General features: G+C 38.1%; 1 protein-coding gene across 2 annotated transcripts in view; it reads left to right on the plus strand.

The window, feature by feature from the left end:
• The window catches only part of LOC149218016 (Methylthiotransferase), a 263590-nt gene that overhangs the window by 51064 nt on the left and 195826 nt on the right, over positions 1 to 16700 (plus strand). The window contains exons 3-8 of one of the 2 annotated variants that reach the window (XM_089383744.1): positions 747 to 838; positions 2147 to 2396; positions 2644 to 2763; positions 3130 to 3205; positions 3610 to 3818; positions 4013 to 4121. In XM_089383744.1, the coding sequence (XP_089239870.1) occupies positions 747 to 838; positions 2147 to 2396; positions 2644 to 2763; positions 3130 to 3205; positions 3610 to 3818; positions 4013 to 4121 (856 nt within the window). Of the gene's footprint in view, positions 1 to 743; positions 839 to 2141; positions 2397 to 2643; positions 2764 to 3129; positions 3206 to 3609; positions 3819 to 4012; positions 4122 to 16700 lie in introns of those variants that run through there. The other variant, XM_089383745.1, reaches the window with a different exon arrangement.

Genomic DNA, 16700 nt, shown 5'->3' on the forward strand with positions numbered 1-16700 from the left:
TACTACCTTGACAACCCTACAAGTATTTCCCGGTTCTTTCCTGTCACCCATCTGTGTGTTGCTAAGTCAAAATGGGGTTATAGGTATGGGCTTCGATTTCATCATCTGATGATGTCCTGTCATGTTTGACTGTCTTCTTTTGCTGCCAATGCCACCCATTTCTTCTGCTTTGTAGTTATTGCCCATTATCTTCTTCGTCATTGTGAATATCCCTGTTGATCAAGGACAATACTTGGGGCCCTCAATGCACAAGGCCATGTCATCATGTTTGTGTAAGTTTTTAATCTTCGTGTCATCAGCCTTAACGCTAAATCTATTATATACAATATGTTAACAGATAATTATTGAACAGCTATCTGCTAATTCCTATATTGAAATATTCTGTTTAAGCTATTTATGAAGTTGCATGTCTAACTGAAAATGCTGGATTTTAAACCAGTTAGTTTTTGCAGAGTATGCCTATTATTACTTTATGAGTTTTCTGTCTTAGCATAATCTATGCTCTTATGAAATCTTTATATTCTCTTGTCAATATGCTTTGAAATGGATGTGACCTTAATCTATGGTTAGAATATGGCTTATGTTATTTTTATGTTTATGGATTTTTCTATGGCTGGGATACGGTTTATGCTCCTTTCATGAATGGGAAATGTACACATATGTCAGTAAAGGCACTGGGATGAATTTTATTGTATGCAAATTTGAAAGTTAGCAAATACTAAATAGCTTGTTTTATATTTGAACAGAGTGATAGTGAATACATGGCTGGTCAACTCTCAGCATATGGTTATACTATAAGTGAAAATCCTGAGCATGCAGATGTGTGGCTGATTAATACGTAAGTATAATCTTTGTCAATTTTCTGGTATTACAGCTTTTTCCTGTCTTGTATAGTGCTCATAATGTGGGATTGTTAGTCTATAGACATTTACGCAGGGCAGAATTTAAACAAATGTTGTAAATTATGTATCAGCAAATATCTCATCTAGGGTCTTGAAAGAAACTTATAGGCGACATTGGGGAAAATATTGATTTTTTTAAAAAATACAAAAATATTCATTTTTATTGTTATTTTTTTTAACATCTAAAGCAACAATATCAAATAAACTAATTGCAACAGAAATATGAACAGCAACTGATATATAAGATGTCAAGTAATACATCAGAGATTGAAACTTAATCCTGTCCTGATATTGAGTCTCAAAAGTACATCTAAAAGATAATAAATTAGACACTCAAAATGGACTCTTTGCTGAAGTGAGTTTATCTCCCAAAATGGACTCCATAACACATGTACAGGAATTTTCTGCTAGTTAACAACATTTTTTGAATTATCTTCTTTAGTCTTCCTTGATACGAGGCTGCATGCTATAACCAAAACAAATTATGATTTTATCCTCCCTATTTGACTGTTATTGATTCAAGATGATATTCCGAGGGTTTTCGACTTCTGGGGGCTGCTGTGGGGGTCAAAGGGGCAAATACTAAGCCCATTTTGCACAGTTTTCATTGATTCCCCACTGTAGATAGGCATCAATCCCCACTCCACGATATATTTGCTGATGGTGATGCCAATACTTGATTTCCCCTCATCTTGATGGAAGATGGTGAATTTCTCCTTTGTTCTCTCAGTCCCTTCCTCCTGCTTTTCAAAATGAGTTCAAAATGCCAAAAGATTGGATTTTAGTGGAGACTTGTCGCAGAACCAGTGATGTCCTCCATTGACACATGATTCTTTGGCAATATATTGCAATATATCCAAAGTTTGAAAAACTTGTGAATTTTTAGTGTAGAATATTGCCGAGCTGAGAATAGCATGATATATTGGCGATTTTTGCAACACAATTTAAACAGATAGTGTAGCTTGGGTGATTTATAAGCATGCATATTTATATAACACATTTAAATTGACAAGAAATGGGGCAAACATCTCCAGTTATGAACCGGAGTGTTTAATTTAAAATTTAAGCAACAGAAGTTAAAGAATGATTGTGTGAAGACATTTTTTCTTTGAGATTCTACATTTCAATTTTATAATTCTTCGGAAGTTAATAATAGAATTGTTTTCTAATTGAGAGAAGCCGTAAAAAGCAGAAATATTCTTTTTGATTCTAATCAGGTGAATAACTATATGCTTTTAGAACAGATGCACAGTAAAGTCACCCAGTCAATCAGCCATGGAGACCTTGATTCACAAGGGTAGAGCTGCAAAGAAGCCATTGGTAGTGGCTGGATGTGTACCTCAAGGAAGTAAAGATTTGAAAGAGCTAGATGGTATAAGTCTAATTGGAGTGCAACAGATAGATCACATTGTTGAGGTAGTTGAGGAGACATTAAAGGGTCATGAAGTAAGGCTTTTGAAAAGAAGTACACTGCCCGCTCTTAATCTTCCAAAAGTAAGTTTCATTATAAACTTCTTTAGTCTTTCACTCTAGATTTATTTTCAAATTTATACGGAATAATATTTTTTATAGGCTAAGAGACATTATAACGTGACTGTTAAATTTAAACTTAGGAGCTTTGTTTTTATTGATGATATCAGAAATGATCTACGTAATGATAATCCAAAGTTAATTCGTTTTTCTTGCCTTTGAAAATTTGCAAGATCTGAATAGTCAGCTTTTATGTCAACTGCTTTGGCAGATAAGGAAGAATAAGTTTGTGGAGATTCTTCCAATAAACGTGGGTTGTCTTGGTGCTTGTACTTATTGCAAGACTAAACATGCTCGTGGGCATCTTGGGAGTTATACCTTGGCTGCTCTTGTGAGTATCTATCTTTTTGACTATGTAGTAGTTTATATTGTGGCTAGAGTTCTTCAGTGCAAACCTTAGGCTATTACGCAGGTTGCTCTTTTGAATCATATTTTTGCACCAAGAAGATTGACAATTACATTTTATTGTGCTATCTACAGCTCCTACATTCCCAGGAAAATAAATTTTTAAGTGTTAGGTTTATCCAGTGCAAAATGTAGGATATTACAGAAGTTGCTTTGTTGAGTCTGATATCCACACCAGGCAGATTGACCATTAGATTTTTCTATGCAAGTTGTATCTTTTACCTTCCCGGGAAAGTAAATATTGAGTGTAATCTTTTGAATAGTGTTGATAAAAATGTAGCTGTAAATGCAGGTTGACCGTGTCAAAACTGTTATTGCTGAAGGTGTTAAGGAGATATGGCTGAGCAGTGAAGACACGGGAGCTTATGGTTAGTTACTTCTGCTTATACAGCAATGTAATTTTTGTTCCTTTTACAACATTGTAATTTTATGGCAAGAATGAGAGGCTCCATTAATTTGGATATATATTCATGTATTTTGGCTTAAGAAACCTGGAAGTACTACAGAATTCATTACCCAACAAATAAAATGAAAACTGAACTCTGAGAAAAGCAGTCATACTTAAATGTAATACTTATTTGTGATTAAGAAGGGGATGGTAGTTTTTTACTTCAAGTTAGATTATTTCAATGCTATAAAAGTGTTCACTGATTTAAAGGTTTTATATTGAACATAGTTTTTGTTCGTTGATCATATTCTGGATCATTTAAGAGTATACATACAATTATTTTGATTTAGTAAATACTGATAGTGAATCTTTGTATTGATACAGGACGAGATATTGGAGTAAGCCTTCCAATTCTCTTAAAAGCACTTGTGGCTGAACTCCCGCCCGATAGGAATACAATGCTTCGTATTGGCATGACAAACCCTCCTTACATTCTTGAACACTTGGAAGAAATTGCTAACATAATGCTGCACCCATGTGTGTACTCATTTCTTCACGTGCCAGTGCAGTCAGGGAGTGATTCTGTTTTGAATGTAAGTGGTGTCTGTTGCTGCAAAAGGATAAAAGGATTTAATTTGATCTCTATCTCAAAGCAAATGCATGCTTCTTACAGTGTTGAAGCATTTTTGATATTAAGTGTGAAAGAGTGAAAGTACTTTGTACTTTTTATAGGTTAGAAAATATTTGTCTCAAGTGATTGATAGTTCTAAGGCATTTGCAATTCCAGGCTATGAAGCGTGAATACACAATCAGTGAATTCAGACTTGTGGTTGATACATTAATGCGACTTGTGCCAGACATGCAGATAGCGACTGATGTGATATGTGGATTTCCAGGTGGAATATATTTGTTTATCACCATTATTAGCTACCGAATTTTAATATTATTCCATAATTTTTCAGTTTCTCTTTCCATTCATTTTTTTGGGTTTGATTGTATGAACATTTTTCATTTCCCAAAAGTAAGATCCCAACATGTCTCCTTTGCAATTCAAACATCCGTTCAAGAAAATCAGATTGTAGTCACCATTTTTGTATTTGGTATCAATTTAAGTTCATTAGATTCGTGCCAATGAATGTATAGAATTTTGTTTAAAGAACAAGCAGTCATGGTTGAATTGTGATGAGGCCAATATATGATGAGTATGGCAGTCTTTTGTTGTTGTTGTTGTTATGTAGATGATAATTACGTAGACTTAGGTATGTTTATGGTATTTCCTACCCTTCAACAACTCCATGAGCACTTGACAAGAAACTAAGCATTAGTGACTGTGCATGAGATCAATTCATGGGGTTAATGTTTTAGATTATGTATGTGCATTTGTGTGAGTTTGTCTTTTGGAATCTGGATTGCTTGATGCTTAGAAGATCAAACTCTCCTCCTATTGTGTTTGGGCTGTTCTTTTCCTGTTTATATGAGTTATTGAATTGTAAGCACAATACTAAACAATTGTACATCACCTAAGAAACTAAAATTAATGTTCAAGAGTAAAATCTATATATCAGTAAAATTATAAATTTATATGGTATTGGCCATCCTTCAACAACCCCCTGAGCACCTGGCAAGAAGGTAAGCAATGGATACAATGCCCGAGATGGAGATCAATTTGTGCTGTTTATGTACTGATACTGCCTTAATGTTTTGGGGTATGTTTATGCATTTGCGTGAGTTTGTCTTTTGGATTGCTTGATTGTTTACAAGAGAAAATCCTCTGCCTATTTTGTTTGGACTGTTATTTTCCTGTTTATAGAAGTTGTTGAATTGCAAGTACAATACTAAACAATCTTATGTCACCTAAGAAACTAAAATTAATATTCATGATTAAACTCCAATATAAGGATACTCTGAAGAAATTACAAATTAAGATAAACATGCCATGTAGAAATCATAAACTAGGATGCACAGGCTATGTGAATATGACTTTAGCTTTATTGGAGCTAGAGTCTTAGACATAAGATAATAGGGATAAACAGGGTAAATAGGAATCAATATTCGCCAAGAAAAGAGCACTTCAATTAATTAAAAAATATAAGCCTGAAGTAATTTTATGCTGCCTCCATTGCATCAATCATCAGACCTTGAATTATTTTCTATGGCATTCTGTCACAAGTGGTATCAAATCATGTATGTTTGAAATCTTTTTGACCTTGTTGAGCATAGATTTTGTTTCCTAGGCAGCTTATTTAGAAAGACATTGAGATAGATTTTTTGCACATGATGATGGTAAATGAACAAGTATGAGAACACATAATTGAGCATTCTTGTTGAAATTCTATACAATGCGCAGCAGAATGCAATTTTCTGATCTGATAATTACTTCCTAAAGAATTTTCAAACAGTATTTTTCATGCCACTGTTATCATTGAATAATTACACCCATAAAATCTCAATAGTATATGTATTAAGAAATCTATTGGGCTACAATTAGGATGATTTCTCTTATTCTTGATAACTGCTTGTGATGTATTTTTACTTTTTCTTGATTATTGTTTTAACTTCTTATCATCAAACAACTACCAAAAACATGAAGATCAATAGTACACAAGAACATAGGACGTAGGCTGCAAGCCAGGGCCAAAACCTCTCCTCTTGAGAGGAAAACTCACAAATCTCTTCTCTTCTTATAGATTCTCAAATGAAGAATTCCAAGACCTTTAGACCAAGACCAATACCCTTCCAAGACCAAGCCAGACCTTCTTGATGATGTGCTTCTTCTATCCAAGTCAAACCCAGTCAAATCTCATATGGCTGCACAATTTCGACCCCTAGCTACAGAATTTCGGCCTCCACTACAAGTTTGAAATTGTTGGTCCCTGCAACAGTTTCTCGTCCACACGTTTGGGAGAAATTAGGGCTTCCAAGGCTTCCTTTCTCCTTTGCTTGGGTTGCTTCCCCTTCTAGGGCTAGTAGGTGACCTAAAAGTCCTTTCTTTGACATTCTTTCTGCAAATTGACAACTTCGACCTTGTAGCTGCAAAACCCTAGCCTTATCTTCACACGAGAGAGAGAGAGAGAGAGAGAGAGAGAGAATTAACCCACAAGCTTCGTCTTTCTTCCTTCTATCCTTCTTCGCTTGCCTTTCTTCTGCCTCTTCTTCGCTTGGATGATAAGGGAAGAGTGAGTGTCCATAGGAGGTTGAGTTCTCTCCTATATATAGGCTTCCAAGGAGGACGACATGCCCTAATGAGGCTGACTTCCTAGCTTCCAGACCGACTTGGTCTTGGAGGGGTATTTTGACACTTAAAATATAAAAATAATTCTTTTGACACTTAAAATATAAAAATAATTCTTTTGACATGTTACAATATGCCCAATGGGGTCTTCTTCATATGACAATGACTCTATTGACTTCTTGACTCTATGACAAACCCTATAAGCACTCAATGGGTGCTTGACCTCTAAATAAAATGACCTTGAGCATGAAATCCATGCTACAAAAATAACAATAATAATTTTTCTTTCTTTTTACAATATACAAGAATCAAGGGTACATTTCATATTTATGAAGACCGAACCTAGTTACATATTTCAACGCTCCCTCTTAACTAGGGAGGTATTCATAATGGTACATGGACATTCTCATATTGAAGAGATCTCATAAGAAGAGTTAGATTGGTAAGCCATCTTATAAGCTATTATTTCAGCTTATCTCATTGTATCTCATCATACCAACCAACATTGTCACATAACAAGGCCTTGACTAACAACTCTATCTCTCCACAGGATCAGGATTCAGAGCACAATGTTGGAGATATAATGACTGATAGACACTATCATCATTGTTTCTCAAGGCACATACCCACCCAGGTGTCACAAGGTATGTCCTTTTAGGACAATTCCTGTCTTGGAATAATACATCCTCAAGGAATTTCCTCTTCGACTACTCTTTCCTATTGGATGACCTACCTCATCCTCAAAGAGTATAAAAAACCAGATGCTTACTCAATCCTCCATTCTTTCTTCACAAAGTGATGACAAGAACGATGTGTCTATCTCTCCCTCTCAACTAGGGGGGAGATATCAACCAATCCAAGTTTGTCTCTCAAATACACAAGCTTCTTATTAGGAAGAGATTTTGTCAAAATGTTGACTACCTACTCATTGGTGGAGATATACTGTAGCAGCGTAGCTGCAACACTCCATATTGCACCAACTTAATGATAATTGTTATTTATGTGCTTTATCTTTCCATGGAACATTGGGTCTTCAGACAATCTTATGCAATTGGTGTTATCACACTGTATAATTGTAGGGTCCATCAGTCCTTCAAACAGGTCGGACAACAACTTCCTCAACCAGACAACTTCTCTACTAACTTCACATGCTGCAATGTATTCAACTTCAACACTACTCAAAACAATTGACCCTTGCTTTCTACTCATCCATGATATCATAGAGGATCCCAAGCTAAAACATCCTCCAGTAGTGCTTCTTCCATATGTATCACTGCCTCCCCAATCAGAATCTGTATATCCAATCAATTGGACATCATTATTTCTATCATACTTCAAGTGGTAATGGATTGTTCCTCGCAGATATCTCAGTATATGCTTGTCTGCTATCCAATGGTCATATTTAGGCTTTATCTGAAACTCACTGAGAATATTTACTGCAAAACAAATGTCTGGTCGAGTGTTCACAAGATACATCAGAGAGCCAACCAATTGTCTATACTTTGTAGGATCCATGGGGCTTGAATCAAAGCTTCTTAGCCTCTTCAAATTTGTGATCACAGACAAATTGGAGTTCGAAGCAATAGATTATATAGATTGCAACTCGAATCTCCAATGGCACTAATTGACAGTGACGATAGTAGTGGGAAGGAACTGAATGAGTTATGGCATAGGAGAATGGGGCATTTACACCATGGAGCACTCAAGATGCTCAGGGAAAAGGTAACAAGGGTTTAGGCACGAAACACAATGATGTGTGTAGTGGATGCGTACTTGGGAAGTATGCTAAGGCAACATTCCCAGGAAGTGACAACAAACTAGATGGCGTGTAAGGACTTATACATTCAGATATTTGTGGCCCGATGTCCACTAGAGCTCTCAGTGGCGCCGAATACATTGTCACCTTTATTAGTGACCATTCCAAAAAAACCTAGATCTACTTCTTGAAGACCAAAGATGAGGTCTTTGATCATTTCAAAGAGTTTAAGGCTCTCATGCAGAATGCGACAGGGAAGAAGATCAAAGTGCTTCACTCAAATAATGGTGGAGAATATATTGATAAAGACTTAACAAATTTTTGCGCGAAGGAAGGCATCAGAAGAGAATGGATAGCTCCATATAATCCACAAAAAAATGGAATAGTGGAGTGGAAAAATAGAACCATAATTGGGGCTGCAAAAGCTATGTTATATGACTAGGATTTTCCCAGGTTTCTATGGGCAGAAGCATGTAATATGACAATGTATATTTAGAACATGACTCCTCATAGAGAATTGGGGAAGAACACAGGGAAGAAGCCAGAAGTGCGTCACTTTAGGATCTTTGGCAACATTGCTTATTGCCACGTCCCGGATGAGAAGCGTACCAAATTGGATTAGACTGCAGAGAACGAGTTTCTTGTTGGGTATAACAAGACCTCCAAGGCATATAAGATTACATTCCTAGCAATAGGAAGATTGTAGTACGACAAGACATAAATTTCATGGAAGATCGAGCTTTCAAGAGATCTTGTGAGATGCATGTAGGCGATTAGATTCAGCCAGCTGAAGCTCCATTGGTCCAAAACCAGGGACGACCACAGGGGAAGCCCGTGGGACCACTAGTGGCACAGTCATAGGGATCTAGTATAGTAACCAGTATTAGCAGTTCCTCAGGAGTAGGAAATCCAGTGAGATCTCAGGAAATGGAGTAGCAGGGGTAGGATGAGGAGGAGCTGGTAGAACCTCCCACTACTAGTGGTCGAGCCAGCAGAGAGGTTCGTCAGACATTGAGAGATGCAAAGGAGTTTGTTGGAGCTCCTAGGACGAGCAAAAGAGAGCGCAAGTAACTTGACAAATATCAAGCATTGGTAGCTCAGGTTGCAAAACCTTCCAGCTTTCAGGAAGCCACACAACATCAAGTATGGGTAGATGCCATGGTAGAAGAATACAACTCTATCATGACGAATGATGTTTGGGAGGTGGTGCCGAGGCCTGAGGACAAGTCAGTTGTAGGTTCTCGATGGATCTACAAGATCAAGTATGTTGCAGATGGCAGTGTGGAGAAGTACAAGGCTAGGTTTGTGGCAAAGGGGTATGCACAAAAAGAAGGGATAGATTATGAGGAGACCTTCACTCCAGTTGCCAGATACACCTCTATTCGGTCAGTTATATCCCTAGCAACTCAGATGGGATGGGAGATTCACCAGATGGACGTCAAGACAACATTCTTGAATGGGGTGATAGAGGAAGAGGTGTACATTGAACATCCAGAGGGCTTCGAAACTCATGAGAGGCACACTCATGTGTGCACATTGAAGAAAGCTTTATACAGGCTCAAGCAGTCTCCCTGGGCATGGTATGGTCGGATCAACAACTACTTGCAGCAAATGGGATTCGTTAAGAGTGGTGTAGATCCCAACCTTTACTATTTGATGGTAGAGGGTGAGCCACTCGTCCTAGTATTGTAAGTGGATGATCTCTTTTTGACAGGATCATCAAGATTCATAGAGGACTGCAAGAGGAACCTAACAACAGAGTTTGATATGAAGGATTTGGGGTTGATGCATTATTTCCTAAGATTGGAGGTGTGGAAAAAGGACGAGGAGATGTTCCTTGGCCAAGAAAGATACGCTACAGGCATTCTAAAGAGATTTAGAATGCAGGATTGTAGACCCATGTTTATGCCCATGATCGCCAACTGGAAGAAAATAGATGCATCAGATGACAAGGATGTTGACCCCACCTTGTATAAACAACTTATCGGTTCTCACATGTATCTGGTCAACACTAGGCCAGATATTTGCTTTGTAGTCAATACCCTCAGTTAGTTTATGGTAGAACCGAAGAGGGTACATTGGGCAGCAACGAGGCATATTTTGACATATGTGCGCGATACAATCAAGTATGGGTTGAGATATACCCGAGGGGATGATGTCAAACTATGTGGATTCATAGATGCAAATTGGGTAGGCAGTTTAGTGGACAGGAAAAGTACCTTTGGGTACTGCATCAGTGTTGGATTAGGGATGGTTTCTTGGTGTAGCAAGAAGCATAAGTCAGTAGCATTGAGCTCTGCAAAAGCAGAGTACATGGCAACAAGCACAACCACGTGCAAAGCTACATGGCTTCAGAAGCTACGAGTAAGCTTGTTCAGACAGAGGATGGAGGCGACTAGTGTTTACTGTGATAATCAGAGTTGCTTTAAGCTCTCTGAGAACCCAGTGTTTCATGATAGGTCGAAACACATAGATATTCGGTGTCATTTCATCAGAGATTGTGTATAGTGTGGAGCGGTCCAACTACAATATGTTCCCACAGAAGAGCAGGTTGCAGATATACTCACAAAAGCTCTTAGGAGAGCTAAGTTCGTCTATTTCAGAGAACATTCGGGTATGGTGGAGAATCCGTTTTAGTAGCAGGGACAAATTATTTCAGATGCTTCTTAGTTGTAGTAGTTGCAGTTGTAGCAGCAACAGATGAGAGGTAGTTGTAGTGTTGGCTACAGTATGGCAGTGTCAGCAACAACACAGATGCAACATCAGAGTCACGCAGTGGTTGGTGGGCAGCAATAGCTAGACAACAACAACATGACAGGAGGTGATACAAAGACAGGGTGTTGTGGCAGGATGTGCAACACTAGAGAGAACAAAGTCCTCGCTAAGAGAAAGTGTTAGTTTCTGTAGCACCAGATGTGTTCTAGCCACAAAATTTGGTGGAGAGGCTAGAATACATGAGATCTCCAAAACCTAGAAATTGTTTCGTGAAATTCCACCTCGAGGTGAATTAATTAGATTATTAACCGATATTTTAATGTTTCCTAAGTCTAAACTTAGGAAAATTGGTTAATTAATCAAAATTAATTAAGTCAAGGGGAGAATTCTCTAGAAACTCACACAGATCAATCTAGAAATGATCTGAGCCATCGATTAAGATTTAATCTTGGCCGTTGGAGTCCCAACAAGAAGATATAAGAAGGGATCAATATGGTGATGGAGAATACACCAATGCAGCTACTTAGTTGCCCAAGCAGTTTGATTTTCTCAGTAGCAGAGATTCAACAGAGAAGATAGAGCTAGAGGGTGAGTAGCAGGTGGTAGAGGAGGTTAGCAGCATTTCCGGAGGAAGCAATCCAGTTTCGGGAGAGGTAGGCCGAAATTCCCAGAGGTTCTGCGCATGCACTGCACAGAGTTAGACGCAGAAGGATCTACGTGTGGCTAGGGAGGTAGTTTCTAGGACAAAAATTCAATGTTCCACGGGAATGCGTCCCTCAGGGTGGGGGATGTGCCCCGATGCTCCCCCATGCTTCGCAGACGAGGAAAATCCTGGGGAAACGTTTCCCCCATGTCCCCTTTTTGGGGAAACTCGGGGAAACTCCGGGGGGACGTTTTTCTGGGGACGAAACACGACTCCTTTGCAGGGGGACGGGGGGATGCAGGGCCCCCCATTTTTTTGTCTAATAATTTTTGTAAAACATTAAAAAAAAAAAAAAAAAAGACATTTAAATATATGAAAAAATTAAAAAAAATTGAAAAAGTGAAACTATATTAAAACTTATTTTTTTTTAATAATAAATAAATTAATTAAATTATAGTAAAATTTAAAACTTAAAAAATAAAATAAAAACAATAATAAAAATAAAAAACTTAAAAGTATATTAAAACTTAAGACTTAGTATTTATTACTATTATTTAGTACTTTTTGAGAAATTTACTAGTATATCATTGCTCAGTGCTTTCTATGTTTACTTTTAGTTTAGTATGCTATGGCTATTTTAGACTTCAACATAATGTCAATGTCATTGTCATATGATGGATTTACTTTTTATCGTTTTTGAAAATTTTGATGCGCATTGCATAATTTCAATTGTCAAATGATGAATTTCACTAGGAGGTTGCCATTGCCATTGCCATTGGAGCCAATTTTAGGGTCCTAGGGTCTAGGGATCAAATGTCTTTGCCTCCTTTTATTCATTTTGAGATTTTGTATGCCAGTTTAGCCTATGAATCACTGATGTCATAGTCTAAGGTCACTGCGAGTTTTTCATGTCATAAAGGGGTCTTTAAATACAAAATTAAATTTGAGAGTGTCTAAAGTCCATGAGAAGGTCATAAGGTCATATTTCCAAATTTGTACTCATGTAGAGAGGAGGAGTCATTGAGGGTTCAAGGGTCATTTCATGGGGTCTCATTTATCACAAGTCAAAACCACGACAGTTAAGTTCCATTAGTTAAAGTTCTATGGATTTGTTAGCGGTGTCCATCATATCCCCATGTCACCATTCACAATTCATAATTCACCCTTATGTACTCCTTCCCTGCACCATTTACCATCATATACTCCATTCACTTTTTATCATCATGTCACCCGTCAATTCACATCTCATCATCATGCCATTACACCCGCTAAATTCATAATTCATAATTCATGTTACCATAATCCCCTTTACTCAAAGTTCAGCTTCATGACAAAACAAGACATATGGAGGCATTAATTTCATTTTTTTTGAATGTGAGCTCATTCCTACTCCATTGCAGCTAGCGCTCTGAGAAGTTTTGAGAACTTGCAAAAGGTTGAAGGTTAGTGTTTGGAACTCAGGCGGAAAGAGGTTGTTGCGCAAACTGAGAACAACCATTTTGGAGGTCTACAAGCATGGAGGGAAGCACTCAGAGGGTGCTACATCATCACCAGGTCATATCAAGCACATATACACACTCAACCTTGCACAAAACCATCTGCAACCATATCAACCATGGAGGTCTGCCACACTCTGCTACGAATTTGCTCTGAAATTGACTATTTTGGTCATCATTTTAAAAAGAGTTTTCTGACCAAATGGAAATGAATGTCGAAAAACTAAAAGAGGTTGTTTTGAATCACAGGCCAAAGAAAAATAACCTCCTTTAGTTTCTGCGCATGTTATGGTTTGGAGATATGAAATTCTCTTGAAGGCCTATGTTTCAAAATAATAAAATTTTGCATTTTCCTCCTGTTTCAGTCATTGTTTTTCGGCATGTTTTTTTAGAAGCAAGAAGTGAATTTTTCAAACTAAAAGAGGTTTATGACAAAAATGGGCCAAAGAACAAAAACATCTTTCATTGTGTGCACAGGTATCACGGTTTGGGAATTACAAGGGTCACTTGGAGACCCATTTTCCACAATTTCTTGCTCACAGAATTCTAAAATGTTTTTGAAACTCGATTTGAAAATGTGGAGATTTTAGTTGATTGGAGTTTTCTAGGTGCTATAAGGATGAATGAGATGTTTGGCTGATCACTACAATCAGTTTGGAGCATGAGCTGCTAAACTTCATAATCGTTTTTTGCTGCTCAAATGGTAAGCAATCAGTGGGGAGGTATGCAAAGGCTAAATAGGATATCTCAGGGGTTCTACACTAGCACAAAACCATTTCAAACATACCCATTAGATCGGTTTTGTCCAGGATGATCTGCAACTATGTCAAGCTTGGAGGCCTATTTCACCTTGCTGCGCAACTATATCAGTCAGGCTTATTTTTGCATTTTGGTATTTCGGGACCTTCTAGAAGTATGTTAGTGATCGGATAGGTGTGGATAAGCATAGATAAGTTAATTTAATTGATAAGTTTGGACATGTTGTTTCTAAATTTTTGTAAGCTTTAAAACAATGATGTTTCTGAAATTATGATAGCTTCTATATGGTAGGTTTCTACTTTTCTACAAATACATTGTATCGAGCTTGTTTTACTCCTGTTCAGTGAATTCGACCACCTTAAGTGGTAATTTCGAATTCCTCTTTGTATTTAATGATGGAAGAAGATGAAAAAGGGGTTGGTCAGAGTGTGAGAGAAAATACTTGTGTTCTGTACATTTTATAAAAATTTCAGTGAATGAAAGAAGGACGAAGTGACTTGTTGCAGGAATTCAAGTGTCAGTCCTCTATGGTGATGTGATTTCTTATTTTTTTCATTACCTTATGTTATTTCCATTCATGAATGTCTTACTTCATGTTTAGTAAAGCAAAAGTTGATTTCAGAATTCACTGGTAAGGTAAGGTGCTCTGTTATGGCTTGCTAAGCATTTTAATGTGCAAGTTCAAGTTCAGGTTTTGCCCTTCTTTTGGGTTGGTTTTAGTTAAACTATATATGCCCGATGGTTTAGGGGGGGTTGCGGGCTGACGGGCTCACCTGACTGGCCCAACCCCAATCAATTGGATTACCACATGACCATATCACAGATGCGGAGGTGGAGGGGGCGGGCGGTTAGCCCAACCCCTGGTCCCATTTAATGGCATATACCCATTAGCGGGGCTTGCGTCGAAGAGGGTTGGGGCATGGCACCCAAACTGTGGACATATGGCCTGTGACATGACTGAGAGTGGCAGAGCCATTAGGCGTGTGGCCTCTGGCCTGTGCCGCTGGCCACATTAACCTCCATGTGACCAAAACCAAAGGCAAAAGTTAGGGCGCGGGTGTTGGAAGCCAAGAAAATACTGAGAGGGGGGATGAATCATTATCGTAACAATTTTACCAATTCAAAATTTATTTTACTTTGTGTGAGAATAATAAGACAGTAAAGAGCACTTTCAACAAGAACTTAAATAACCATAATAGAGATTACAAGAACAAGTAACTTTCATAATCTGCTCTTCAATTCATTCATAGGGAAAGATACAACTTGCAAATACAATGTTCTGGATAGAACCAACAGGAACATAAAACTTCGTAATTTATCAGTTGCAACTGAATGGAACTACAACCCCAACTATTCTCCAACACCCACTAGAAGGAGCACCAACCCATGATCAACAAGCTACAACTTGCTTTGACACTAATCGTTCCATCTTTCATCCATTTTCACACTAGGATTAACGACTGCATATGAAACCGGATTCGCTGGAAATGGCCTGCGTGTCCAAATCCCACGAATCAGACACGATTCGTTGGAGATTTGAATCCCAGAATGGGACACGTCGTGTCCTAACAGGACACACTCGAATCTCGTACGTGTCCCGTTAGGACACAACGTGTCTTGATTTTGGGATTCGAATCCCAAAAAAATGAAACCCGTGGGCATAAAAAAGCGTTGTTCTTTCAGTCATTTACCATTTCTCTCTTTCAGTTTTGCATACATTGAGCTGTGGGCAAGGAGCTAAGGATTTGGAGCAAGGAGCTAAGGGTGTGGAGTGTTCGGCAAGGAGATTCAAGCACCAGGTAAGTGCATTTCATCTCTATTTTTTTGCATTTCTATTACAACAGTTTGTATATGATTTTTTTTTACAAATTTGTGCATGTTTTGTTTATTTTTTTTACAATGTTCATCGCTCAATTAAGGGCAGTAGTTAGGGGACAAAGGCAAGGGAAGAATGTCTCCATTGGAGATGCCCCTCCTCCCCCAATATCATTAGAGTCTGCTGCGAGTAATGTTGAAGGAAGAGGAGGACCTAAAGACAGCATTGAGAAATATCCCTTGTGGAGATATGTCACAAGAGAGGATGGGACAAGCACCAAGGGGAAGGGAGGAGGCAATGTGCAATGGAGATGCAACTTTTGCCACATTTCTTTCAAAAGCACATATTACCATGTGAAAGGCCATTTGTTGGCTTTACCAGGTTGTGGAATTGGAGCTTGTAAAGCTGTTCCTTTACAAAAGAGGAAAGAAATGGAAAAAGGAGCTCACTGTTGGTATGGCAAATGTGGCTGCAAAATCAAGAAAAACCAAGAATGAAGACCCCCTTCCATTTTTGAGGAAAGGCACCACCAAATTTCCATTTGAGAGTTCTATTGGGGGACAAGTAGCAAAAAGAAGAGCAATTTCACTTGGTCCAATGGACAAGATTTTTCAAAAAGAGAAACGGGAAGAGCTTGATCTCACCATTGCCTTCTTTTTCTATCAAAACTTCATATCATTTAATGTTGCACGCTCACCTCTATTTATTGAGATGTGTCGAGCTCTAACTCATGGGTCTCCATCATGGTATGTGCCTCTTCGTTCAGAGAAGCTTAGAACCACATTGTTGATGAAGGCAAAAAAAGAGGTGCAAAAAATGCTTGAGCCTATTAAAGCATCATGGCCAACATCTAGGGTTAGCATTGTTTCTGATGGATGGACAGATCCAGTACGACACCCAATCATCAACTTCATGATGTCTTCCTTGAATGGTCCAGTTTTTTGAAAGCAGTGGATACACTTGGAGAATACAAGGATGCACAATTTATGGGTGAATTATTTATTAAAGTTATTGAAGATGTAGGTGTTGATTCTTGTGTGCAAATCATTACAGATAAT

Source organism: Pinus tabuliformis, chromosome Q (genome assembly GCF_031772625.1).
Source record: "Pinus tabuliformis cultivar Carrire ecotype Pingquan chromosome Q, CPIR1, whole genome shotgun sequence".
NCBI lineage: Eukaryota > Viridiplantae > Streptophyta > Pinopsida > Pinales > Pinaceae > Pinus > Pinus tabuliformis.